The sequence below is a fragment of the Myiozetetes cayanensis genome, unplaced genomic scaffold (assembly GCF_022539395.1).
Source record: "Myiozetetes cayanensis isolate MyiCay16 unplaced genomic scaffold, myiCay2020 scf5-8, whole genome shotgun sequence".
Taxonomy (NCBI): Eukaryota; Metazoa; Chordata; class Aves; order Passeriformes; family Tyrannidae; genus Myiozetetes; species Myiozetetes cayanensis.
In genome coordinates, this window is record NW_026087742.1 from 104045462 (window position 1) to 104072382 (window position 26921).

At 36.4% G+C, this 26921-nt stretch overlaps 1 protein-coding gene across 2 annotated transcripts in view; it reads left to right on the forward strand.

Annotated features, from left to right (window-relative positions):
• Positions 1–26921, forward strand: part of POLA1 (DNA polymerase alpha 1, catalytic subunit) — a 191212-nt gene that overhangs the window by 79269 nt on the left and 85022 nt on the right. For both annotated transcript variants that reach the window (XM_050333301.1, XM_050333300.1), the window contains exons 33-34: positions 4822–5003; positions 6538–6669. In XM_050333301.1, the coding sequence (XP_050189258.1) occupies positions 4822–5003; positions 6538–6669 (314 nt within the window). The remainder of the gene's footprint in view (positions 1–4821; positions 5004–6537; positions 6670–26921) is intronic.

The window sequence follows — 26921 nt, forward strand, 5'->3', positions numbered from 1 at the left end:
AGTGTAGTCAAGTGGTTTTGTTTCAAAGAAATTGAAAATCCTTTGCGAGATACAAAAGGGTACAAGAATACTTGAGTCCAGCTTGCTAAAACAAGCCAATATGAAAACTGTTTGCTATTCTGTGATGCTAAGTTGGGCTTTTTTGCTTAGTGTTCTCATCATGCTACACCTCCACGTTCCTGGTTTTTTTCCTGTCTTGTTGCAAAAGGGCACGTTTTTCTGGTCTGATGGAGAAAGATGATGTTCTGGAGGATATGTAAGCATCGTATCTGTGGACCAAAACTTAGTTGAATTCTCACTGTGTGTGTCTTCCTGCACCTGGTCAGATTTATTGTGTTACGAAGATCTTGGATGCACATTTAACATAAGCTGTTTATAAGGAGAATGTTTCATTGACATGTGTTAGTCCAGGTAGATAAAACTGAGTTCTGCTTGGGAAGCTTGGCTTTTATCAAAATGATGAGAAGTTTTTTGTTCTGCATGTGCTTAAAGCAAGTTATTTTAGACACTGTGTTACAGTGGCAAATAATGACACCTAAAAATTACAGAGAACCCCTTAAATTATTTATTCATTGTGGAATCCAGCTGAAAACTGCCTTTTGTTTTTGGACATCGGAGGAGGTCTGCCTAGCCTTTGAGTGATGGAAATTCATTGTTCCTAAAAATGAGAACCTCATGGGCATGCTCCTGCATTCACTCTCTTTGTCTTGAAGTTCTTGAGGAAAAGCAGTGACGAGATGAGGATTGTCAGGGTTTCTGAAACTAAAGTGTGCAACCTGATCAGTTACATCATTTAGTAAATCTGATCTTCGTAAATGCTTGGAGACCTTACTTCACTCTGAAAATACCTATAGCTTTTAAACTGTATTATCAGACCTCTTAATGTAACGTAACAAGTGCTCCTTGTCTCAAAGAAAAGTCACATCTTATTTCTGTGTTGTCACAAATATCTAAACATTATGGAAGCGGAGTCATTTAACTGTGGTATTTTTGTAGCTATTACTGCATAACATCATTTACCCCAAATAATGGAAGCTGATGACTGCTGTCCTAGACAGTGCCATGATGTTTTGAAAGAGGTGTGTGCTGCTGCCTCACAGGTGGTGGTGCTCTGCAGATCGCGTGGCCTTTGGGTATTTCTTTGGAATGCTGCCTGATTCTAGGGAGTCATTACCAGGTCATGATGAGAATTGCCATTGAGAGTACTTCCCAGTGCTGGTTCCTACTTCCACGCAGCGTGTTAGCTGCTTCTTGTAAGGAAACCCACCACCACCTTAAAGATATTGTCTTTTTTAATTATTATTATTTTTAGAGATTAATTTAATAGGTGTCTTCAATATAATGTTTAGCAGTCACTCAAACTGACTCTCCTGACAGAAATTAGGACTCTCCTTGTGGCATGCAGGAATTATGTCAGGTTCTGGCTTTCCTACTGTTTGCCTCACATTAGGGAGTGAAGTGAAAGGACAGTGAGGGAAATTAAGATTAAAGTCATGACAAAACTTCATGACACACGGTGATAAACCCCATAGAGTGTGAACTTTCTGTTTGTGTTCTAGCGGGGTGTTCCTGACATGCTCTAGACCCGTTCAGAGACTGAGACTTGCCACAGCGCGCTAGGTGCTCGGAATGCAATAAAAGAAACAATAAAAACGTGAATGAATAAAAAAAAAAAGCAGGAACCCCCGGGGGCGGCCCCGGCCCGGCGCAGTGCGCGGCGCTCGCCGCGGGGTGGCAGCACCGGCCGCCGTTTCCCGGCCTCCCGCAAAATGTCCCTCGGGAAGAGCGGCAGGCGGGAACTTCCCGCGCTCCCGGCGCACCTGCGGCCGGAATGCGCGTCCAGGGGGAAAACCTCTGCCCGGAGGTGGGACGCGCCCGTTCCCGAGGGAGTGCGGGGAGAGGCGGGGCCGATCGGCAGAAATGTTGTGTTTAAAATCCCGCCTCGAGTAAAATCTGTTTGGCTTTTTTTTTTTTTTTTTTTTTCCCCCCCAGGGTCTTGAGTAACCTGCTTTGCTGCCAGTTAGGAAATGTTATGATAACTCTATTAAACGATTCAATATCAAGTCCCAGACCTTAGTTTGATTATTTTCTTTTGCCACGGTGCTTTCGTCAGCACATTTGCGATGTTGCATTGCTTTGTCCTGCATTCAGCCTTGCAGTTTTGGCGAAGCTGGAAGGCTTACCTGCAGTGCAGGTAATTTAATGATAGCCCTGAAGATTTTTTTTTCCTGTCAGACTAAGGCAAAGTCCTTTTGATTTTTATTTTTTTCTTGATGTCGTGGGAGGGGGGAAAAAAAAAAAAAAGAAAAAAAGAGGAGAGTTCAAAGTTCACTGATTAGTCTCATCCTATTAATTTAAAAATTACCCAAACCAGATATTATTTTTTTTTCCCTTCACCCCATCAGATAGCCCCTGTTTTGTTTACCAAGTAAAATAATATGACCACTGTGACCTGGTCTGAGAGGATACCAGTTAGTGTGCTGAAATGGATTAACTGAACCAACTAACTATTCCTGAAAGGAGATAATAGATAAAATAGGTCCCAATTCCACAAGATAATTAAGGTAGGCATGTTCTTTAAAAGCCTGATTTGTAGTCCCTTTTATTTCACTGTGGCTGTTTGCACACCAAAAGTTAGATGTATGCTTGATTCAGCACAATATTTTTGCTGTTGTTTTCTCCAGCCAAAACAGCTGAGAAAGTTGAGACAGAGGTGTGATTTAAATTCTTGCGATGAATAATTTTTTTTTCTGTTAATTATTACTAAATGAGCAGATGTGTATTTACTGTCACTGTTTTTGACTGAATACTGGAAAACTGCAGTTGTCTGAAGACCATAATTCATCTTCTTTTATCTTTTAGTGAACTTTTTTGCTCTATATTTGCCTTTTGGGAAGCAACCAGGCATGGATTTCTAGCTGAACTTTAATGGTAGCTGTATCAGAAACTTGCAGTGATGTTTTTTCATTCCACTTCTGAACTCAGAGTAAACCAAGAATTTTTGTTTGTCTTCACCATTACTACCTTAGATCCAACCTACTGCATAGTTAGATATTTTTTGCAAAATCTGAATCCTGAAATCAAGGTCCCTTTTTAAACCTTTTGTCTGTTACTTATGTGTTGCAGAACCTACTTTTTGTTTTCTAAAACAGCAAATGTATTACTAACTCTTTTATTGAAAAAAAAAACCAAACCCAAAAAAACCACAACAAAAAAACAAAACCAGAAAAAGCCCCTCATGATTTTTTTTGATGGGTACTGTGTGTGTTAGAGTATAAAATATGCTATTAACAGTGTTTTTTGCTTTGTTTGCTCATTCTTTTAACAAATAATAGAGAACTGTAATAAAAGTTTAAGAACCTCTTGGAGGTGAGTTGTTACCCTTATGCATTGACAGTTTTCTCTTTTGATAAAATTAAAATTGGGAAGACTGAAATTAGTGCAACTCATGTTCTAACAAGAACCAAATAAACTTATTTGGCAATGGAATTTTTCCTTGTCCTTGAATTTGTTTTAAGACTGCAAAATAGAAATTCAGAATAGTGGTAGTAAAGTCAGACATATTAAATCTTTTATGCTGTATCTGCCTGTAAAACACAACTGTTTTATAAGTACAGTAGTAGTTTTCTAGTTTAAGTGAATGTTGTTCCCACTCTTGTTCCCAATTGTCTGTAAGCCTCATGGTACAGTATAGTAAGGTTAAGCTTTACTTTCTATTTGTGATCTTTTTGTGCTTTCTGTAGCAATTCCTATTTTTTACTAACTTTATAGGAGATACGGGTTAATGCATAGTAATCTGCTACTTGGCTTAATTAATGTCTGTTAAAAATATTTTTTCAAGTGCTTTTCTGATCTTCTTAATAATAAAGTAAGCCATAGTTTTCTGAATGGTTTCTCTTACATGCTCATTCGATTAATTTTTTTCCTAACATGTGCTATTTGCTAGAGTTAAGAAAAAAGCCCCTGTAAATGAGATGCATGGACTTTTAAAAGGTTGCACATGACAAAGGATGACAAAACCTGTGGATTTTTATTAAGTTTACTTTGGCAGTCTTATTCCTAGGGTAATGAACTTTGTGCTTACTTGCTTATTTACTTATTTGTGATCGAGTCGGTATTTTTAGGATCTTTCTGTGTGTTTATTTGTTTAAAATCTTGAGTTCTGGCAATCAAAAATAAAGCACTTTGTCTCTAGCGCTGCCGTTTTAAATGCTGCTACTGAATTTTAACCACTGCATTAGATTGAAACCTACATGCTGTTAACCACTGAGCCAAAATGAAATCGACCACTGCATTGAAATCAGAGTTGGCAGTTGTACACGGACTTGAAGGAGTTGGTAATAGCAGTGCACCCGCGTTTCTTTAATGGGGTTTTTATTCTCTGTTTTTGGTTTTAATGGTGCCATTTTGATTTAAAGACTGTTTCTTAACAATGATGCACATTTTTATTGAAATATTTTCAGTATAACTTAAGAAGAAAATAACAATAAAGCTATCTGCTAGGAGTGGTTTCCTCAGAAACAAAACGTTCTGTTGCATACTCCCATGATAATGCAGTGGGCTTGTTTTATTTATAAAGCAATCTTGCGTAAGAAGATAAGTAAGAAGCTTTCTTCATGTTTTGCGAACCTTTATTCATGGTTAAAAATTGTAGAATGTATTTATGTTTTATGGAGAAAGTTTTGCTAAGAAGAGATTTTCAGCTTCTGAATTTACATTTTGTAACTTTCTTTTGAATCTGCTTCACCAAGCATATGAAAAATAAGCCTGCTTGCATGGTTGACCTCTTAATCTTTTGAAATTTTTGTTTCTTATTAATAGGACTGGATCCCTCCCAATTCAGAGTCCATCACCATTACCATAAAGATGAGGAGAATGATGCCTTGGTTGGTGGCCCAGCTCAGCTCACTGACGAGGAGAAATATAGGGATTGTGAAAGATTCAAGTTTTGCTGCCTCAAATGCGGAACAGAAAATATTTATGACAATGTCTTTGATGGTTCGGTTAGTTTTTTTTATTGTTTCATTTCTGTTCATCAGTGAGTGAGAAAAAATACCTGTAGAGAGACCAGCTTTTCAGATAGGATTCGTATGCTGTAGGAGATACCATATTGTTTCAGTCCTGCTATTTATAGCTTTGGAACAGATATTTGCTGATAGGATAGTGCTGAAATATTTTTCCCATTTTTGCATTTCAGCTGTGTTGTGTTGCAGAACATGTGAGATTAACTGGCTTCATTAATCTGTTTGTCCACAGTCATGAATGATTGTTGCTGTAACTTTTTAAAAGAATTCTTATCTTAACACCTTAGTAACTTCCAGTTCTCTATATAATATAACTTTCATATAGCAATGGCAATTTCTTATCCTAAATCATATTAATTGGAACAAAGTGTTCTTTAAACTTGTTCTTTAATCTTGCTGCATCCCACCTCCCTTCTTGACAGTGAGGTTTTTCTGTTATCTTTCCTTCTGTCTTTGTGAATTGAACATAAAAAGTCATAGGGCTACATTCTTGTTGAAAAGTTCTGCCAAAAAATGTATCTCTGACCTTGGATCACAACTTGAAATAGGGCCAAGTATTTAACTCTGCAGCGATGTTATGTATGTATTAGTCATCGGCAAATTAGTGAGCTTCAGAGTAGTGAAAACCTTGAAGCTGAAAGCAAATAAATCTTTTATCTAAATTAAAAGTAATTATTTTAAGTTAATTTGGACAAACAGCAGATGTTTTGCATTTTTTTGAATCAAAATAAAGCAGTCTTTGGAAGCAAGTAAGAGGAAAAGACATACAAATCTAGTGATACTTTGTGAATCCTTGACTTTTGTTCACTGCAGCTGTAAATAAGACAGTTAATTGCATGTAGGCTTGACAACTTGCAGATGGGCTAACTGGAGAGAAGTGGATGTCAGACTCCTTAAAAAAAAAACCAGAAACCTCCCCACCACCAAACAACAGTAGAAATCCTGAATCCAAACCAAAAAAGGCCCCCTGTATTCTACCTGGAATTATTTAGTGTTGTGAGTGGGACTGTTTAGCACAGATGGCTCACAAAAGTCGAGTCTTACCTTGAAAGAAAGTTTTTCTGAAAATTTTGTAACTGACCAGCCTACCAGATTGCTCTTATATTTGCGAGAATTCCAGTAACTTAATTTCAGTTATTCACACAACACTTCTAGGTTCTGAAATTTTAGTGTCAAGTGTTCAGATGGTTTTGAAAGTAAGGGAGTGAGATGGTGCAAAACTGCAAGAGCTGTTGTTTGAACTCAGAGAAAAGATGATCATGAGATTCTTGTTTAATGAGGTTTATTTCTACTTTGAAACTTTGTGGTCTGTTCTCCAAAAGAGCTTTCATTAAGAAGAGAATGGGAATAGTGTAGGTCAGAGATATCTCCATGTGGGTATGGCCAACTGTGATGGGAAGAAAGAAGGCCCAGGTTATTATAGAGCCTTTAAGACTATTACTGTCTAAACTCCTGTGGTAAATTCTACCATCTGTAGCAATGATTCATGCTGGTTTTACACTTCTGTTTTCAGGGACGATTTATTGAACCCAGCTTGCAAAGGTGCAGTAAGACTGAATGTGAAGAGCCTCCTTTCAACTATGTGGTTCAAATGAGCAACAAGTTACTGCTGGATATTAGACACTACATCAAAAAATACTATAATGTAAGTATTCAGAAAATTCTCTGCCATATGAAAGGAGTGTTCAAAGTAGTGTTGAATTTTTAGTGCTTCTCATGTTACTTTGGTTTTTTTATATAGCTTAAGGTAGTGATGTGCAGCATCAAACCCCAACTTTATGGAAGTAAAACAATCTGTGATTTCAGATATTAATTTAGAACATTTGTTTTCTCAGCTCAGGTTCAAGATAGTCAGATGCACTCAGATTTTTGTAACAGTGTGTCAACATTGTTACAGATGTTGTAGCTCTCTGTTTTCCAGGTTTTTAGCCAGAGTGCAGAGAGTTGATTATCACTATGCTTTTAGGAAAATCTGTGAAGTCTATCAAATATGCAGATACCAATTTCTCATGCCACTGAAATACGATTCTCTTTCTCCAACCCAAATTGATGTATACTGTGAAAAGGAAGACCGAGTGTAGCTCTGTAGAAAGTCTTTGAAGGACAGTAGGAAAGAAAATACTATGAATCTTTCTTCATGATGATTGGGAAGGGAAAAAAGAGGAGAAAGATGAGTAGTTAATGAATTTGATTTAATTATCTTTTTTGGAGGGATGGTGGTGCAAGAAATCCCAAGTGCCAGCGCTAATGATTGGCTTTGTATGGCATTGTGGGTAAAAAACATGTAGTATTTGAAATCCCTATCTTTGCACTGTCCAAAGCAGTGACTGGTTAGGACAAAACCCACCATGCTTTATAAATTATATCAGTATATTTTACATCTCTGATATGCTAGAAACATCATATTTTGTGAATTGGCAGCTAGCTATTTTGATCAGATTTTCATAGATTGTCTCATTCTATCGCCTGCTTGCTTATTTTTGTTGTTCAGCATTGCACGTTTACATAGCTGCAGGATAGACATAAATTTTGAAGACAGTCATAACATTTGGGTGCTCATAATTTTTTTATACTCCAAAAAAGTGAATTGTTTTTGAAACATGAATGACGTACCTAATTCATAGTGTGTTTGAAGTATCACAGAACACTTCTGCAGACAACAGCTACAGTGCAAAGAATTATCGTTATGGTTTAATACTAAGTGTACATTTTCTGTTGTTTTCCTTCTGTATTAGTTCTTATTGCAATTGTAGGTAAGTGTTTTCTAAGCTCTTTTCTCAAAGTGTAATAATTTCTGACTGATCTTCTTTCGAAGATCTGCATCAAAAGGAGCGCAGAACTTTTCTTAGAGTATTTAAATTCAAGCGTTATTTCACAAGGTAGGAATAGATTGTTCCTTTCTTTTGAAGTTAAAGTTAGATGACTTGGACAGGTGAAGTGACCAAAATGTGAGATCTCTTTGTTACTTCGTTGCCTTCCTTACAAAATTATCATCCAGTTGATACTAGTATATACATTATATTAAATTATGGAAAGTGTTATTAAATAATGTGTCCAAGTAACATGTTTACACAGGTTTTGTATGAAAGTTACTTTTTAGATTTAATGTACACACATTATGATAATACACAAGGACACATGCTAAGTAATTTCAGGCTTATAAAGTGCTAAAAACATGTACATAAGATATGCAATAGTAAATTTAAATGAAGAAGAAAGATACATTTAGGGCAGGAGAAATTCTTATTACTGATAAGAACAAAAAGTGGTTTCTTTTTTTATTCTTTGTTTTTTTGTCGTTTTTGTTTTTTTTTTTTTAATTGATTGTTTTGTTTTGTTTTTGAAGACCAAGCTGTGAGCCAGACTGAAATGGTTGAATATTGAATGTTGTAATTTGCTTACATTGTATTTGAATCTATTAAGTATCTTACTTCATGGTATACAGGATAATGAAAATAATTAAAGAGAAAATCTTTTGTCCATTTAAGTAAAAGCTTTTATAAATTCAGTTATATTTTTAGTACTGAGAATTTACTTTTAACCTAGTTAACTGCAATGAGGTTTAAACCTACTTTTTGACTGTGGAATACAGTTTTTTAGTGTAAAATGTAATTTCCAGATTGCACAATAGTTTTCATTTTACAAAAGGGCTTTTCACAGAGTTGGGCTAGTAAACTTTTTGTCCTGTTAGCTCCTAGAAAATCAGATGCTGGGAGTTGTCGTTTATTGCCGTCATGCAGTACTTGTAGTGACTGTATAACAGTTGGAGTTGAAATTCATCAAATGGGGGTTTGCACTAATATATATATGCGCCTATAAGCTATAAAGACACACCCAGATGTAATGTGGCAAAGAATTGGCCAAACAAAACACTGGATGAAACTTTCAGACGCTTCTTTAAGTCTCCTATTGTAGTGAATGGCATCTGAAAGGCACAGAAATACCAGTTTATAATGGTCAAAGATGGTGTCACTCCGTTTTTTATTTTCTTTTTAGGTATTTCTTTTTTTGTGTGTTTGTCAAATGGAACACAATGCAAAAACATAAAATGAGAAAGTGTATTTTTTAACCTATAAAATAATGAGCCTTCTATGGAGGCAGCCCTATCAAGAGCCTCTTAGCCTGATCCACAGCTCACTGAGATGAATAAGCTTACTTTTCTTCAGTGAGCTTTGAATCAGATTTTTTTTTAAAGATCATTGCATGTTGTTTCCTTTAGTCTATTGAAATGCTTTTATATGTGGCAGTGTAAATTTAGGGGCGGAGGGGAGTGCCACAAAATCTAAAAGTAGAAAATCTACTTGCCCTTTTTGGCACATGAAACTGTGATAAATAAATATACACTGCGATGATATACTACATTCCTTAAAAAAGATGCAAATGTAAGGGCATAAACAGAATTTCATAAGCCTACTACAGTCCCATTGTTTTTATAAATTACTTGCTTTTATATGAAAATTTCTGCTTCTGCAATCATTTTTTGCCATTAAACATTGAAATGTTTTATATCTGACTTCCAAAACGTATCTATTGCTCCAGTATTTATGTTTCTCTTAATAGTATTAACAATATCAATTTTTATAATCTTACTATTAAATGTAAATATATCTAAAAATGACATGTAAAGATTTTATTTCTTCTCAGAGATGCATTATTCTATGAGAGATTGATCCTGTTGTGTGCTTTTTTTTTTTTTTTTAATTCTGCTTCAGAAGAGCAAATAGATGAAAAGAGAGAGAAACGCTAGCTAATCTAAATTGGGAAATGAAGAGGGCTTTTTTAAGCATGAAAATTTCATCATCTTGTCAGCTGGCAGAATGCCTGCTGTGTGGATTCACAAAGGCTAAGAATTACACTTTCATGAAATTTTCCTCACTAACTGCCCTGGTTAATTTGAAAGATAACCCACTGTTCTAATTCATTCCTCAATTGGGCGGTGCAGGTTTTATCTTTGATCTGACAAAGCATTTGTGTTAATCGTTTTGGCCCTCTACTAGACACTCTTGGGATTGTGCTTTTACAATAAATGTGTCTGTGATAGCTCTTTAGTCTATTATACTTACAATAGATCCATAGAACTGGTAATTAATTCTGTACTGCTTTGGAAATGGGGAAGAATAGGTGTAGCTCTGTCAAGTGCTGCTGGGAAGTTTGTTTAGCTAGTTCATTTTTGAAGTGTTACCCTCAGCCATCAATGAAACATCCATGCTAGGGAATGGCTGAAAGCTGAAATATGCAAGCATAAATGGAAAAACTGACCAACTTTCCTGCTTAAGGAGGGTGTAATTTCATTTATAGTCAGCGGATCTAATTATTATGTTGGAACCTGTTTTGTGCTTCCCACTGGAATGTTCAAATGTCATTTTTGAGCACTTTGTAAACAAATGCCAGTTCTTAAATTCCCTTTCAAAAAGCCCTGTAAAAATCAGTATTCAGGTCAATAAAATGAATCCCAAATCTTACTCAGCTGTTCAGGTGCTAGTTTTGCCAACTATAAAGAAATGACCCTCCCCCCCCCAGCATATTGTAAATGCTATTTGAGCAGTAGCAAAATTAGTTCAGATTTGGTTGGATTGAGGAGCTGTTGTCCTTGAAGCAACATTTTTTAAATATTTTTTAAAACATCTATACACCTGTAGGTATTGTTGGTAGTATATTTATAAATATAAAAATACTAAAACTTACTTTTATATAGATGCTCTTTCTATGCTGTCTGGTTCATAGTTTATGGCATCTGTAGATATTTTTATGCTTTTCAAAACACATAAAATGATGTGAACTTTAAAAAGGGTTTTTAAAAAATATTGGAAAAAATCTTGGTCCAACCTGTATTGCACTGTTTTGTTTTACAGTCTTTTTCTACAGGACCACTCTAACCCACAGGCAGAAGTGAGTTTGAAGGCTACTGAACACTGCTAAATAACTTTATACTGTTCAGCTGTGAAAATTCAGTGTTCAATAGCCCTCAAAATTTCTCATTTCTTGCCTGTTGTGGGGTGGTCTACTGCTTGCACATTAGGTCGCGGTATAAAAGCATGTTGGTACGCTATTCAAGATCTTTGAATTATTTTTTATATATATATTGCTGTCCTGGCTCTTGTATATATGTTCAAGGAGTTTGCATTAGTATTTTGTGCACTTAAAAAGGCAGAAGATTTCTAAACAAGGTAACATTATGAGAGGCGACAGCATTCACACAGGTTTTGGGATTGCTTGGCACATTCGTTTAAGAGAACAAAGATGACAGGGCTGCTTCTGAACCTGGAATCTCCCACACCTCAGTGAAGTGTAATGCCAACAACCCACAGGTGTACACCACATGAGCAGGTGAAAATATGATTGTAGATGATGGGGATGACTTTTGTAATCACGCTCTCACAACAGCCATGCATTGAAGGCGTTTTTGTTTGGTGGATGGGTTAGGGGTAAGGAACTTCTTTGGTGTGAGGGAAAGGTGTTCATTAGTGGCAATAGTACAGTATTATATTTATTGCTGTGCTAATAGTACTAGAAGTATATGGGGCTGTGATGAGGAGTAGTGAGGGCCAGAAGTGAGAAGGAACTGTGACACCATCTGATGTGGTAAGCAGAATCTGATAGCTAGACTCTGCCATCAGATTAACTCCAGTGATTATTTTCAGTCCTTCCTGTATGTGTGGAAATGGGTTTCTGAGTCTTTTCCAAGTTTGAACTTGTATCGCTGTCATTTTGGTTTATACATAAACAGAGATGTTTATTTTTAGTACTGAAAGCTTCCACGTCAAGGCAGAATTGAGAGAGATTGGAATGAAAGATAAAAGATTAATGTGATTCCATTAATAGTTTGCTGTGAACCTGAGAGAGAGAAGGGAGGTTGCCACCAGATTATCAGGAGTTTTCTCCTCTCCTCCGCAGTGGCATTTTGTGATTCTCTCCTTGATTGAGGTTGACAGATGAGTTGTGTTTGGAATCATGTTTTGGTTAACCAGGAGGAAATTAGAAATATCTTGATTATTGGACAGGACAGTCAGTATGCTACCATATGAAAGTGTAATATGTCTGACTTTCATAATTTATTGAATAATAAAACATAACTCTTTGGTCACCATGTGTAGTGCATTTTGGGGATGAGTAAGCAGTTATTTGTCGCTGCTCTCATAAGAGTCTATTAACTGGAATCGATTCACTATTACTGCAACTTCTCCATGATCTGCCCTGTGAAGGAATTGTTTGGTTCAGACTTACAGCATCAATATGATTTTTAGTGAAGTGTTTCAAAGTAATGATCAATATGCCTTTACAAAGGGTTTAACTCTCTTCACTGGATTTTACCAGCCATGATGGACGTGCATCCATCTCACTGATTGCTGAGTGAGGCTGAGTATGACTGTCTGCACTCCAGATTTTAGCCACTGAGGATGAGTGAACATAAGCAAGGAAGCAAAATCTGTACTTAGTCCACAGTCTGGTACCTTGCCGGAGAAGGATTAATGACACTAGACGTCTTCTCAGCTTTTTGTAGAAGAGGCTTCCCAGGCTGGACACTGCATGGAACAGGTTCTAAGAAATGGGGATTGCTTCAGCAGAGTAAAACTAACTTTGTAATTCCCTCTGTAGGTAGAATACAGGAATGTAAGGACTTATTATCCCAATGATTTGTCTGTTTAGGCTTATAAATGGCAGTATTGTGAACATCATGTTACAGGAAGTGTACCCAGAGGTAAATATGGTTGTGGTTATGATGACCACCAAGTGTGTAATGTTTACCTAGGTGATTGAATCACTCATCTAATAACAAGATGTTGCTGCCTTCAGAGGATTATAGAAAGCACAGTCTTCGAAGGTACTCTGTTGGAACTTCTCTGTTGCCCTGGTCAAAGCAATGATGAATTTCAGCAACGCTCAGAGTGTGTGTTTGTGCGCAGTAGAGAGATATGGGTGTAACTCTGTATCTGATCTGGCTTTAAACTGACTACAAGATATGTAGCTTTGATGTAGCAGTAGGAGCACTTGTTACAAGATTCGGGAGCCATGGATTTAAAATCTTGGGCAAACCTGTGCATCCTGTGGAGAGATCTGCCATTATTACTCTCTCCCTTTGAGAGAGTGAGCAAGTGTGCCCTCCTTTGGAAACCTTGGATTGACAGAAATGCTATGGATGCTATATAGCTTTCGAGGATTTGTTGCTTCTGAGTCTATATTAATAACAAATAATGAATCACAAGAGAGTTTATAACTAATCACCGGTCTTGAAAAGATCATTGTTCATCTTTTTTTTTTTGCATTAGTTTTAGAGAGCTCTTTTAAATCTGTTCAGGTTTTTGTTATGTTCAGTTTAAATTTTTGATGGAAAATGATCCCATTATTCACTAATTAGAGACATTACAAGAGGCAGAAGTCCAGGGAAACTAATGAAGGCCTAAAGTAAGTCTTAAAACCACCAGTTGTCATGGAATTTTGATACAGTTAAAGCCTCATACAATAATAACTTGAAACAACCAATTACTGAAATATCAAACCAGACTAAGCCTGTATTATTCTACAGAACTTTTAATAGAGAACCAGCTTGCTAGGAGATTGTACAAGTCAGCAAGGTCAATTGGCCTTCAATGCTTGATGCTGTTGATGTGTGTATAACCAGCAGTACTTACAGCACCCAGGCACATTGCATCCATCCACCAGGAGAATCAAAGTTAAAATCTGTAACTGAAGAGACCGTGTTTTCTCTGGATATAGATCCTTTTGTAAGGATTTGTTTGTTACGTGTTCATGACCTAAAAGTGATGTCATTATCAGAAATGTTTTCATGGAAGTCGCTAATAATACAGAAATCTGTGATCGAACACTTATTTTAGAAACTGAAAATTGTATGCTTTTAAACCTTTTTAAAAAAAGAAAAACATATAAACTTTTCATGGCACCATCTGTGGTAATTCAGAGTTGAATGGGCATTTAAGAAAAAAAAAAAGATGTTTTATAAAAATTGTAAGATATCTATGTTGCCTATCCTGAAGTTTCTTAGTCTTTTTTATGACTCCACCTTCATCTTCAAAAGAAATCTTAAAGTAAATTCTATAGTATTTGAGAAACTAAAATATTTTCTGTGTAGTTGCCTCCATTTGTAAACAGTTTTGTTTGATGCTGTTTTTCATTCCTAAAGATAATTGAATAAGAAAACCATGGGGATGGGAGGCATCAGAAGGCATACAAGAAAAACTTGGTCTATATTTGCTCCAGTGTGGCTTTTTGTTTTAGTGTAGTGGGTATGGGTTTTGCAGGTGTACATTTTTCCCTATCCTTAGATGTTGAAATAATTATTTTCATTTTTCTGGTTTAGAGCACCTACAATTGTCAGAAAATATTTCCAGCAATCTTTAGTCACTGTTCTGTTTCTTACTAAAGTACTCATAGAAAGATTAAATAAGGTATTCCTCAACAGAAGTGATTTCAGTACTCAAAAGCTCTTCATAAGGAACCTTTTCAGGTTATTGCAAAATCTTATATTCAGCTTCATTTAGGCTGCTGTTTAGTTCTTGCTGATCTTTAGTATTTGGTGCAGCAAGGGAAAATGAATGAGTGCTTAAGAGTTTGAGAACCAAACAGATCAAATGGGGAGCACATCAGACCTTTCAGCTTGGTTCCTGGGAGTAGGTTACTTATGTGAAAAAATCTCAGAGCAACGAGTTCTGGGCAGCACCATTTAGCTAAACTCCTCTACCCTTGTGTCTTCATTTATGTGCTTAGGGATGGGGAAGGTAACCCTCTTGCTGGCTGAGACTTCTAGGGAATTATGAATTGAGCGAGAGAAGTCACACCAGAGGTAGTGCAACAAATTGTCTGTAACATATCCTGTATCCTAGAAAACACCATGGTCAATTTTAGCAGCCTGTACTGTGTTAGAGTTGACACTTTTTGCTCCTCCTGACTCATCAAGCCTGTACTTCTACAGGTTTAAGAAGACCAGTTTTAAGAGCCAGTGGAGTTGGAGAATCTGAGATTAAAAAGAGATGTTACTTCCTTTTAAAGTGAGAATGTTTTCATCTGCAGGAAGAAATGGTGAAATACCGTTACATTAGACGTGGCTTTGTTATAAGGGTTTTACATTTGCTTCAATATCTTGTTCAGAAGTCAAAGTCAAGCTGCACAGGCTTTGTTTCCTAAAGTACCAATATTTCCTTCAGTGGATATATGCAAATGATTTTTTTTTTATTGTCTCTTCAGTCTACCTACAGGTGCAGCATCCTATAGCAGGGAAAAAAAAAACCAACAAAAAACTGTGTAGTCCTGCTAAAACTGTTCCAGTGGCTTAATGACAGTCTTGTTCACTTGCTTCCATCTGAAGAGTTTCAACTATCGAAGTATCTTCAGTCTAGTAGATTGTGTTAGAGTTTGAATCCACAAATATATGAGAGGAACGTTTCTGAGATTTTCTAAAGGTGTACCAGGTTTCTACATGAAAATTAGGACTCTGCAGAATCTGACAAGTAGATGTTTTCCTTTTTTCCTGAACAAAGTCATTAGCTTTGTAAGTGGCATCTGCAAGAGAGGCATCAAAAATCCATGACTGTCAGTAAACATAGAAATGTTTATGCAGTGACTGAACTTGTTCCATCTAAAAACAAAAATCTCACTTTCAGAATTGTAGCAGATACTCGGAATGCCTTGAGTCTGTACCTTTGACCTCCTATATAACACTATAAACAAAACATTGATGTTTGAAGATCGGTTTGGTTTTTATAATGCACTAGAAAACAATGCTGCTTTTTGTCTTGTGTTTTTCCTTTCTGTATTGGTGTCTCCAGTCCAAATGTGGAAAACAAGAAAGTAAGAACTCCCATATGGATGTATTTAATTAATACACCCGCTCCTCAACAGTGTCATACCTGAGATTTGTTTATCTGGCATTTTTCTTGTATTCTTTTTTCTTTATCTCTTGTCACCACCTGTCTTTGAAGATTATATGTATGCACATGTTGGAGAGCATTTTTGTAATAATATGCTGTCCTTTCTAAATGAAAATTTGGTTAGCTTAGCAATACTATCCCTTTTACCCTAATGTGAAGGAAGTTTCTGTGTTAATACCTTCAGTGTGGATTATGTGTATTGGTGATGTCTTTTTTAAGATGTTTGCATTAGCAACACTTAATTTCTGCACTCTGCCATGAATGTGAAGTATTTAACGTTGTGCATATTTTATAGTTGGTATGTCTTAATTATTGTTTGAATTTTTAGAAGTTACTGGATTTGGAAGAATTATCTGAAAGGACAAAATAGGAGGTGGAGTCAAGTGGAGGTGTATCCTCATCAGCTCTGCAGTCAGCCCCCATTCCTTTGAGTGTGAGGCAACCCAGCTGTGAGGATTGCTGGCCACACTCTCATCAGAGAGAGAAAGAGGTGGGGGGGCAGGGAGAGAGAGAGAGAGAAAATTAGCAAGACAAAATTCCTTTCTATCAATCCTGTCTTTACACAAATTCAGACTTCTGAGTTCCCATACGTGAGAGTGTAACTTAATTTCCAAATTACATGATGAAAGCACATCTGTCCCAAAATTAATACCTCTTGAGAATATCATAATTGTATATACTGAAAATAATTAGTATCTGTAATTTGCAAGTCATAAATGTCTAATTTTTAGCGAAGTTGTTTGTTTCCATTTAAGATAAATTCTCAATTTAATATCCAAAGCAACATTCGACTATACTACAAAGGGGACAGAATTGTTTAAAGACAGAGAACCCCCTTGCCCCCCAAAATACGGACAAACACAGTGGCATCTGCTGAGTTCTGTTGCAGAATAAAACATTAGATTCCTGCAAGAAGTTTGTATTTACTGGAATAATTTTTATTGGCTAATACATATTTTTTCACATACTGAGGTGATTCATGCTGGATGGTCTTCTGATCGAACTAGAGGATACCAGGTTACCCATCATTGACCTATCAGGCACAAAGATGGCATGTAGAGTTTGATTTTGGTAGGAATTCTCTTTTTATGTATACCTGCCTGTGTATCTATCTATCTATGAGTATGAATAATGACATTAAGATTAATATTTCTAAAGAGTTGTATTAGATTGTCTTCCAGTGGTTCATGCAGTGTTGGTGATGCTTTCTCACACTGTTCTCTAGGATTTGCATGTGGTTTTTATGCTTGTTTGAAGGAAGCAATTAATCAAATTCCCCCTCCCTCCTACTGCTTTCTGCCTCTCTTTTTCTTGCGGTGATAAGGGAATTTATACTGACTTGTTCCTTTAATGGGGCATCTTTTGGGGATCACCTTGTTAGGGTTTTGTTATTTTTAACCCAGTCAGTGAAATAGCAATAATGGAGTAAACTGAATTGTGATAAAGTCCCTTAGAGAGATTCCTGTATGATTAAACATATGGTGGAACGCGCTTACTCCCTCCCCAACCCCTGACATGAAAGATACTGAAATACCTCATAGAGAATTCATAATTTAAATTCTCTATGTTCTGATCTGTCTTTGGAGTTTCTGTATAAATTAAACTGGTGGCTTTCCAGACATGGACCTGTGCATGAGAATCCAGCATCATAACCAAGGCTCAGTCTCTCATATTGATGGAGTCAGTATGATTACTGGCTGTTTGTTTGTTTTGGGGGTTTTTTTCAAGACAAGGCTTCTAGACAGATCTTTTTCCCTCCCCTTCTCTCCACTCTCATCTTAATTGTAGGTAACTCTTAAATTGTAGGTAACTCTTAAACCAGGTTTCCTGCTTTCTCTTTGTGGTGAGTCACTGAACTTATCTGGAAGGGGTCAAACATAATACAGCAGTAGGAGGCTGTTAAAAACTGTGTTTCAGTAGGAAAGACCTTCGGAAGCAGCACAGCATCCTCAAAATCAATAGATTAATGGAAAAAAATGCAGGCTCATGGAGTCATTGAAAGGCTTGGGTCGGAACAGACCTTAAAGACCATCTAGTTCCAGCTCCCTTGCCATGGGCAGGGATGCCACTCACTAGATCAGGTTGCTCAGGGCCCCATCCAGCCTGGCTTTGAACACTTGCAGGGGTGCATGTTTTCACACTATGATAGGCTCTTCAGATTTATTCTAGCAGACTTGGTTAGTTGGTTTTAGGGTGTTCTAACTACCTCTGTATAGTAATATTAACAAAGGAGTTTTGCTTTTTATGTCTCTTAAGTGTTTTGGATCACTCTTAAACGTTGGAACTATTGGAGCATTGTCCTGCTTACAGAAGGTGGTGGAGTAGGTGTTTGGAAAACGTCATTCCTAGGGGTTAGAAACATAAATTTTTAAAGTCTACCCCCTGTTTTGTCCCTCTCTTGAGAGCTGTCTGCCAAAAACTGAGGAATGAGAAATCTGACAGTGTGCAAAGCACTGCATGAATCTAGTGTTCCCATAACTTTACAAAATGTAGATGATACCACATGAGAGAATTTCAATTACTGGTGTTAATCTTTAATGATCTCCACCAGTGGTCTGAATGAAAGTAAATACCACCTGGAAAAATCCATACGCTCAAATAAATGGGTGTTTAATCTAACATCCTTCATCCCCCAAGAAAATAAAGTCCTCACCATTAGCTTCCTCTCAGATTTCTGGAATGGGAGCAAAACTGGCTGTGCCTCTGGGTTTTCTTGTTGGATCTGCAAAGAGGTTGACATTTGGCACTGATGGAGCAGAGGAACTTTCTGGGCCCTAAAATATTAAGACTGAAATCATGGTGCAGTAGAGGTTATTTTTTTTCCTGATACTAAGCTTTTTTAGTCTCCTTCACCGTTGTCTTTGTAAAAAGCACTGAACACAAAATGTGCTGGATGAGAGACAGAGTCTGAAGAGGGACAGAATTGTTCCAGCAATGGGACATCTTTGGGGAAGAGATAACAGTGTTGTTGGGACCTTCAATGAAGAGAGGAGGACCAGCAAGAAGTCACAGCTGTTCCGCTCCCTCACAAATGAGCCTGGGAGCTCTGGAAGGTGCTTTTTTGATCTCATCTTGCTGCTTAAGTTGAACATTTAGTACCTTAGTTATGTCAGATGAGCAGTTAAAACCTGACTAATTTTCCTAGTTTAGGAAAGAGGGATGGAGTAGGTATTTTCCCACAAGGCTTATGACAGAGGAAAATTAAAATCCTTAGATGAGTGAATCACTACACTACATTTTATTTGGTCACAGAAAACTGAGTCCAAGGTAAATCTAGGTGGTTGCTTGGGAGGGGAAAAAAGAAGTGGCTGTTACTAGAGGAGAAGCTACTGGACTGTTGTTCAGTGTTTTACTAAAGCGTAGCTTTGTGTTTGTTACTTTGGAGATACCTCAGACCTTTGTTTGTGGGTGATTTTAAAAGGGGTGCCAAAATAGTAATCTAACTTATGGGTTTAAAAACAGTAATATGGTGCTCCACTCTCTTGCTGCTGCTGTGTTATTTTAAAGATTTCACTTTTGGTACTAAAAGAGCAAAAATCTACAGAGGTCTGTGGATTTATTGGATGAAATGAGTGTCTTTTTCTCACAGATTAGGTACATGGGTTAGGAAAGAAGCTGCACAGAGGATTATAGAAGTTGTTAAAAAAATGTTACACATGAATACATTTAACTTGATTTTTTGGGCAAAAGTTAAGTTTCTTCAGGAGAAACGTGTAAAATGACTTATCTGACAAGGCTGTCTTAACCTTATGAGAGAGGTGAACAAGTTCCTTTATTCCTCATTCTGTTCTGTATTGTGGCTTTCCATACTGACTGCTCTGTAAAGATATTCCGAATCTTTCTGTTTCCAGAGGTGTGTTACTGACAATATCTGCCATCTCCAGATACCTCTATTTTCTGGGGACAAAATTATATATACTGAACTGCCTAATAATACAACTTATTCTCAAACATTTAAGCAAATCTAATAATAATATTTCATTACTGTGATTTTTTTTCTGAACAGGAAAGTAGTAAGATAATTCTTCCAACTGCTTAGAAAGTTACTGGAAAGTTGTTAAGCGAGAGAAAAAAAATCTTCCTTTTTTTTTCCAGAATACAAGAGATCTACTTCAGTGAAGTTGTGCTTGATACTAAGAGTTTAGCTTTTATAAGGAAGTGTTTCTAGTGAAGAATTCTTTGTTGCATTGCCTAAAGTAAAATGAAGACCTAGTGGTGTTTTTTCTCAGCTTTTTTTTTTAAACCCAACATCCATTTTTTAGAAAACAGCTGTATTAAAGCTGTGAGATTGTGAAAGCTCTGCTACTTCATCAGAGAGCCTTGAGCCCATTGTTAGATATTGTATTGCTTTTGCATCTTCCACAAGAGAAAGACAAGAATGTGCTTTTATTGAACTTCACATGTTTGGCCAATTTTCTATAATCCAGTAAATACAAACTGTACCCTGATTATCCATCTATGTCTGTCAAGCAGATTTTAATGGATGAGTGAATGAGTCAAATTCGATGCATGAAAATATACAAATATGCAAAATATGGGTCTAATTACAAGGCTGCTAAATTTACACAAGGTCAGGTAAACAAGGCACTGTGTAATGATTATTAATTGTTAATAATGCCTTTGGCAAAACACATTTCTGCTTTGAACACCTAACAATTCTTCATTTTTAGTTATATGAAACAGCCAAATTGATCAGCTGTTAGAAAATACAAAAGACGTTATTTTCTCTCATTTTTCTTCTACCTTACCTCTGTAATTGCTTACTAATTATGCCTGAGTAATGGGAAGGATACTGTTCTGAAAAATAAAAGTACATTCAGTAGTTACGTGTGAAAGTTCCACAGTAAAAATCAAAGAAATGCATTATTATTCATTCTTTGAATAAATGAGTAAGTTCATTTACAGATAATTTTTTTCCTCATAAGGTAGTCTTGTGAGCATAGAGGCTCCTTCTATCTTGTCCTGTGTGATGAAGAAGAGCCATTTTTTCTGATTCAGAGTTATCCTTTGAAACAGTTCTGGTTTTCTTTTAAAGGTGCTCAGTCTGTCCTAACTTAATCCCTTTGCCCTCATCCATGTACCTTTTAAGCTTCCCCGTCTCTTTCGGTCCATTGTAAATGTTTGTCATGTGGAGGTAAAACAGAGGAATTTGCAGGGAAGGAGAGAAAAAAGGCTGAGACAGGAAAACTTGAGGTTCCGTTGTTAAATGAAATTAAAACACACCAAAAAAATCATGTTCTTTTCTAGATATATATTATTATATTGGGTTGTAAGGTTGTATGAGCAGTTAATTGGGACAGGAACTGTGAGGGTGGTTACAGGTAGAAAAACCTACCTATAACACATACAGTTTTGCCTGACATTTTTCCCTGGTTTTGTCAGTACGGTCATCTCCCGGTGCAAACTGTGCAGCAGAACATCTTTCTCTCAAGGGTACTACTTGCTTTCTGTAGCACTGCCACAATCATAAACTAACATATTCTGAAGATGAAACAAGTTTAAATGTCGTGAGGAATGAAATACTCAAAATTGGTTTAAATACTTGGTTCATTTTTAATGTTTGTTGGGTCATTGCAGCCCAATAACATAGACTGATGAAGTATTAAACTATGAACAAAGGAGTTTTATTTAATAAAGGGATTTGCCCAGTGTAGTACTGGTCTCTGACATTAGCTGACTGCTTAATGATTGAAGGAACTCCCTCAAACGCAAGTTTTTTCATTAAAACTTTTGGTAAGAGATGAAACTCCCTAGTTAGCAGATGACTTTCTTGATAAAACTGAAAGTGTTTTCATCTGTATGACTGTGCAAGTCTGCTGCAGGTACGGCTTCTGTCTGGCACTTTGTATCAAGGAGTTCCAAAGGCTATTTGAGAGAGTTTAAAATATTTCTGTTTTTCATTGTTGTGGTTCTGTCATCTTTTCAGCTTCACTGAAATTCTATTTTGAATTGCAGAGAAAGATAAACAAAGCAACAAGTTTATCATCTGTGTACTGTATTGTCCACATTTCTAGGCTTTCTTTTGTCAACTTCTATTTTCATGGACTGTCTTTTGCGCTCCTTTTATTCCTCTTTTGCCATGATTGTTAGTGGTGGGTAAATACCAGCAGGCACTGGTGTTCCCTTATGTGAACTGTGGCTTTCATGGGTATACAAAGGCCATAGCTATTTATCAAAGTCCTTTTCATTTTCTGTTTTCTCAATATTCAAGTATAGAAGTGTTTTATGTAGATTGTTTGTAGCACTGCACATGATCAGACATATGGCAGCTACTGTATTAAACACATACCAGTTTCTGATATTAATCTTGTATTATTCTATTAATCTTGAGAATTTATAACAAAAATCTTTCTTTCAACTAGTCAAAATTAACTTTATTTGTGATACTGTATTTACTCTGTGACATGCTTGTGGTTCCTCTCAAGCTGCTCTTCTTTTTTTTCAATTGTTAGTAGGAAGTGATGTTATTTCACTGTATCTGGTATGTTTATAACTGCAAAAAATTTGCTATAGTATACTTTTTTATTATTTATAGAGCTGGTTTTGTTGCTGTTCTTTACATTGGTTTCTTCTGTCTAGTTTTAATAATGTTCCCAGAATTGTAGACATCATTCCAAGCAAGGCTTCTCTGCTGCCTTTATACAGACAAATGATTACTTTTAGTCCTTTGTTCAGTTTCTTCTCTGCTTCTTTCTTTTCATTCACTTTTCCTTTTGATTAGTGTATTATTTTAGCATAATTTTTGCCTTTCAGCGTCAGTCTCTCACTGTGAGTTAACATTTATCATTTTCACATCTCTGCTCCCTCCTCCCCTCCCCAATATGGCCAGTATTATCCGTGATGGTTTTTATATTTATGCTCTTTTATAACTTTCTATTTGTCTGTTGCATTTCTGAATCATTCCTATTTTCTACTCCTGCAAGAAGTTATTCCAATTTGTATGTAACTGTCACCTAAACAGTTTCTGCTGTTGGTTATTTTGGCTCTGAACTGAAAGCCTGGGTGGTAAACAGCCTTAAAGCTTAACAGAGGCTAAACTTTTCCATCTTCCAACACAAGGAACTCTCAATTCTGATATGAATTATTTGTCTCTTCTCCTACGTCAGTGTTAGAGTAAGTCCGGATTCTTGCTAGCAAATTGAGTTTGTTTAGGTCAAGCTGACCTCCTTTTGAGATCTCAGAAGTTTTCTCATTTTGTTTCTGCAGGCATCTAGTTCTTATTTTTTTAGTATTTCTCTTTTATGCCATATAACTAATACCAGCAAGTAGACTCTATGTAGCTTAGTTCTGTTACTTTCTGTAAATTATTTAAACAATCACCCTTTTTCACCGTTTAAAAAGGACCTATGAATATCCTGAAGACATTTGGTAAATCAGAAGTATTCCTTACTTTACAGCTGTGGTACTACAAGCTAAAGTATAACTACATAATTTGATCACTTGGACCAGGCTTGGGGCAGTTTCTACTACTGATTAAATTGTGAAGTTTCAGTGGATTTTTTTTTTTAAACTAATTTCAATTAGGTAAAAGGTATAGGGTACATTGTTACTGATATATTTCTCCCCCCCCCTTCAACTTTTATGCATATTGGTAAGTTCAGTCTGTTTTGCAAACACTTACTAATGCTATAATACGTTTTCCCATATCTCCCTTCTCAAATTTTTACCGTTATTGATTGAAGATTCAATTGAGAAATGTGTTTAGAACCCTGCTTTCTGTGGTAATCATAGAAGTCAGTGGGAAGACAAGAAAATTGTATTGAAAGAAATTGTGTGCGTGTGTGTTTTGTGTTTCAGCATAGATTATCTCTGCCAAAATAATAGCTGTCATTTTGTTCTTGTTATATTAGTGGCCTGTAGCTTACTATACCCCTTTTGCCTTGCTTTTGTCCATTCGCCTATTTGTGAGTAGAAAAAGAATTTTGTGAAGGGCCATAATTTGGAGGCTTTATTATGCTAATAAAATCAATATTTTGTTATCTGTTTAAATTAAATATTCCAAGATGGTGACCCCACTCTACCCTAGTATCAAAGCTGCAGACCTTAACATTCAGTGACTTTGAAACTTGAGTTCTGTTTAGGATTTCACGTCATGCCTGTGGCAGGAGAAAAAGATGGAAAATGTATACGCTGAGCCTATAGGACTTCCTGCAGTGCTTATTAATCCTTTATGGATCATTTGAAATGTTTCTAGTTTATTTAAGCTTTGCTGCTTGTATCAGATTGTTCCTGCAAAAAAAGGGAAAAGTGATCATGCTTTGAATTTTTAAAAATGATCTCACTTTCAAGCAAAAGCACTTTTATGCTCCATTAGAGTTGAATTTGCCAAACTCTTACATCGCATTAACACAAGCTTTACTGGATAGATAAACGTGTTGTTCAGAGACTGACTAGAACTTTACCAAACTGCATATTAAGATTTTGTCATCCTGCAGTTTTTATCTTGAATATTTTTTAATGCAAATAGAGGAAACAGACAAAATTATTTCATTAAGAAACTGTGCAGCACAGTTTTTATCTGTGAACAAGGATAGCAAACAGGAAAATCAGATTTGATAGTTTGGTGTAAGACTAGAGAGTCTTGTAAACCTCCTAAGTGTGCCATCTTTCTTTTGTGAAGAACCATTTGGGGTTTATATACATAATTGAGGTTCTGCTTTTTGTGCTTTGCTGCTGTGGTAGTGTTGTAGAATAAATGCGTTTTGATTTACAGGTTATGGGAAAAAAATTTCTGGATCCACAAGCAGGAGATGAAAACTCTGGGTTAAATTATCTAGGTGGCAAATTAAGGTCTAGTCTCCCCATGAAGTCCACTAGCAAATGGGTGAGCTTTGAATTCACTGCACTTCACAGTATAGAGAGGCCAGCAGATCCCTGCACAGGAGTGGTCTGAAGGTTGAAACATCCATGTCTATTTTTTGGGATCCTTTCATCCCAAGATATATTTTCTTTGTTTAATTAGTAATTATATTTGTGAATGGTTGTATTGTCATCGTAAGTACTACTTTCAGGGAACTTTTTTGTTATTGTGTTTACCAGTTAGACCAAGATCTTTATAATAATGTCTATATTATATCTTCTAGTTTTACTATTTCTGTAATATTTTAATATACTGTCTGTCTAGAATGATGTTTTTCAGGTATGGGTTCTATAAAATTTCTGCCTTAAAGTCAGTAACTTCACAGCAAACTGGAAAATTATTTGAGTTCAGTCTCCGAAAAGTTTTTTGTAAGAAATCATATTCAATATTAGAATCTTAGCTTATTTTTTCAGTTTCTGTTACTTCATGTGTTTTATAACATAGGAGAGTGGATTAATATCAATATGAAGTGAAAACACCTTTTCCTCTGTTTATATGCTCTTAGGAAATGCTTATTACCATAGTAACTGAGGGACCCTGTTAGCTTAGTATATTTCTTTAAATGTTTCTAAAATGTACAGAAAGTATTTTCCACATATTACACAAGAACATTTAATCCTCTGATTTTTTTGAAAAGGCACTTTTTCAGTGCCCACACTCATACATTATCTGTGTATGTGATTACTAATTCCATTTTTAAAAACACCCAAAACTCAAAAAAAAAAAGGGAAACAAAAGTATTTGGAGTATCATCTTGAGCTTTCATACACTTTTTCTAAGGATGTGTGATCTGACTTGAATTTCCATCAAAGGAAATTCAAAAAAAAAGGAAAATTTGTATGTGTTTGTGGATATGTGTCACATATGTAAAGACTTTTACATATATATACACACACTGCTTATGTATCTACTAGAATTTGGGAAACAATTTTTTCCTGAAAATATAGACCAAACGGAATTGTTCCTGGTGTTTGCTTTTAATTTTCTTGCCCACCTTTCCCATCCTCTGACCTCTCTCATTTGTCTCTATTGCTGTCTTGAGTTTTGCTAAGTTAATAATGCCTGAGTTGTGCTAAAGCCAATTTAAAAGAAAAAAACCCTTCAAAACACTGTAACGTGAGTGAAAGTATTGTCACATGTTATAGAAGTTCCTGGCTTACAGCAGACACGTCTAGTTTAAGATAGGTGTTCGAGGAGAGAAAGAATTAATTAATAAAGATCAGAGGTAACTAATCAGAGAAGTCAAGATAAATTATTCTAATTAATAAATATCTGATTAATAAATATCAGTCCCTTAAAGATAAGGGTCTGTAGGTGTTTTCACTCTGCTGCAGATTACTCTTTCTAAAGATTATGGTCTTCACTGAGCCATGCACCACCATCTACAAATGGTACATCGATCTTTCCTTTCGGTACTTAAGCATCTGTATTTGCCTAAGGTGGACTTTGCTCTTACATACCTCTCCTTGTGCAGGACAAGAGAGGTTCTACCTCTTCATGTTCCCCTGCTTGATGTTTGTAGACAGAATCATGGAACCAGACCAAAGGGCTTGCTGCTGCTAATAACGAGAGGCACAAGCATTTTGCTGACTCATGTTCTGTTTGGTATCTACCAATTGTGTGTCATAGGAAACTCACCGAGGGTACACAGTACCCCCTCACACATCATCAGTGAAGGTCTGGACTCCTGGTCCACGCTGCTGCTTATTGGCCTCCAGCTGGATTCTCTTCCACTGGTCACCACCCTCTGGGCCCAGATATTGAGCCAGTTTTCATTATAACAAGGTTTTCCAAGCACTGGCTCATATGACTCCCTTCTTCTCAAGATTTAAGTACCCTGTGTTACCTGCACCTTTCCTCCATGTATATGCTTACACATTTTTCTGAATTCACCTCTGTCTCTTTTTGTGATGGTAAGAGACTGCTCTTCAAGATCTGTTGCTATTATTCTTTTTTTAAGGCCTTCAAACAATGTTTATAGCTCTTCAACATACCAGTTCTTTTTCTTTTTCCTTTTTAACTCTTGCCACCAGGACTGTGTGTGCTCCAGTACCAGTCTCACAACACGTTTGAAGAAATTCACCTCAGTACTCATACACAGTTCTTCAGTATTCAACCTCCACATCTTGCTAGGCCTTCCTTTAAAGCTGATGT